Source organism: Antrostomus carolinensis, unplaced genomic scaffold, assembly GCF_000700745.2.
Source record: "Antrostomus carolinensis isolate BGI_N321 unplaced genomic scaffold, ASM70074v2 scaffold18369, whole genome shotgun sequence".
Lineage (NCBI taxonomy): Eukaryota > Metazoa > Chordata > Aves > Caprimulgiformes > Caprimulgidae > Antrostomus > Antrostomus carolinensis.
Window position 1 is genome coordinate 1674 of NW_010340859.1, and position 1490 is coordinate 3163.

Here is a 1490-nt window from a genome sequence, read left to right on the forward strand (position 1 = left end):
TGCTCAGATTCAGGCTACCAGTTCAACCCTGCCTTGGTGAGAGTGGAGGGACAGGGTCCAGTGGATGAGGAGATGCCACACATTGATTTCCCAGGTGGAGATCCATGAGTGAAGAGCAGACACATGGCCACATGCAGAAGTAACTTCCACCAGCTCTGAGGAAAGACAGCACCAAACCCAACACATACCTGTGTAAAGAAGGACAAAAGCACGCTACTGCTGACGCTGCTGATGATGCTGCCAACACTACCAGCCCCTGCATGGACCTTGGAGGGTCACCATAAGGACCTGCAGCACTTTGCCAGACCATTGTAGCAGGTACCGGTGGCTCTCTTAAAAAAGGGACACAGAAAAAAAATGAACACTTGCCCTTGGTCTTCCGACAGGTCACGGTGTCTGACACTGTAATGGAGAAAAAGAGCCTGTAAACATCTTTCTTTGGATTTGCATGTGTGAAGAAAGCTTGTCCCCATGTTCTCAACAGCTCCATCTGCCAATACCACAAGTGGTATATCCAGGAGATCATCAACCCCCTGTTGAGGTTTGCTGCGATGTCTGAAAGCATCCATGACTTCTGCAAACTCTGGTGCTCTCTCTCCTCAGCATTGGAATTGGGTAACTGGAGTTTGACCCCTCAAAGCCAGGCAGGTTCAACACCAGGTACCACACCAGCTACTCATGTGTCACAAGTTCATTCCCCATCATTTACAGAATCGTTCCTGGTTTCCCAAACACAAAAATGCCCCTTAGTTGCATTTACACTTACCTGTAGCAGCCTGGGACACTGAGGGGAGAAGAAGAAGAAGCAGGAAGAGTATCTTCATGGCTTTGGTTGTCATTGTGGAGCTCCACCATAAAGCTTCTGAGACACTGCAAGAGGAAGGAAGTAACCTGTATTTATAAGGCTTTGAGGAATGCGATCTGCAGGGATTTAGCAATCCTATTTGGATCCAAATCATATATTTAAAGGATGCACTTTGTAACCTCTAATTACAAACTCTTGTGTGGATAGATACCACAACACGTCCCCACCTAGGAAGGAATTATGCTCTTAACACTGGCACCTGCTGACTGCCATGTCCTGATCCAAAGCACCATCTCCTCCGTGAATAGCAAAGACAGATATTTCAACAGCCATATGCCCAGAGAAGCTGTGGATGCTCTTCCCTGGAAGTGTTCAAGGCCAGGCTGGATGAGGCTTTGAGCAGCCTGGCCTAGTGGAAGGTGTCCCTGCTGATGGCAGGAGGGTTGGAACTGGATGAGCTTTAAGGTCCCTTCCAACCCAAACCATTCTATGACTCTATGATTTACCCAGAGTAATGACCACATGCACAAAGACCAGTTGACTTCAGGATATTTGCACACTCAAACCTCAATAAGATGCAACATTACCTCAAGAAATCCAGATTCTGCACAGAAAGGAATATTTGTTCCCATTTTAGACCCCCTCAAAAAAAGATTGCCCAAAGCCACACAGAGACTGAACCCAA

At 47.2% G+C, this 1490-nt stretch overlaps 1 protein-coding gene across 1 annotated transcript; it reads right to left on the bottom strand.

The window, feature by feature from the left end:
* Positions 1 to 275: 275 nt before the first annotated feature.
* LOC114818957 (gallinacin-14) lies at positions 276 to 839 on the bottom strand. The gene is given in 3 exon segments (XM_029087062.1): positions 276 to 356; positions 359 to 402; positions 767 to 839. Coding segments are annotated over 3 exon segments (198 nt in total).
* Positions 840 to 1490: the final 651 nt, after the last annotated feature.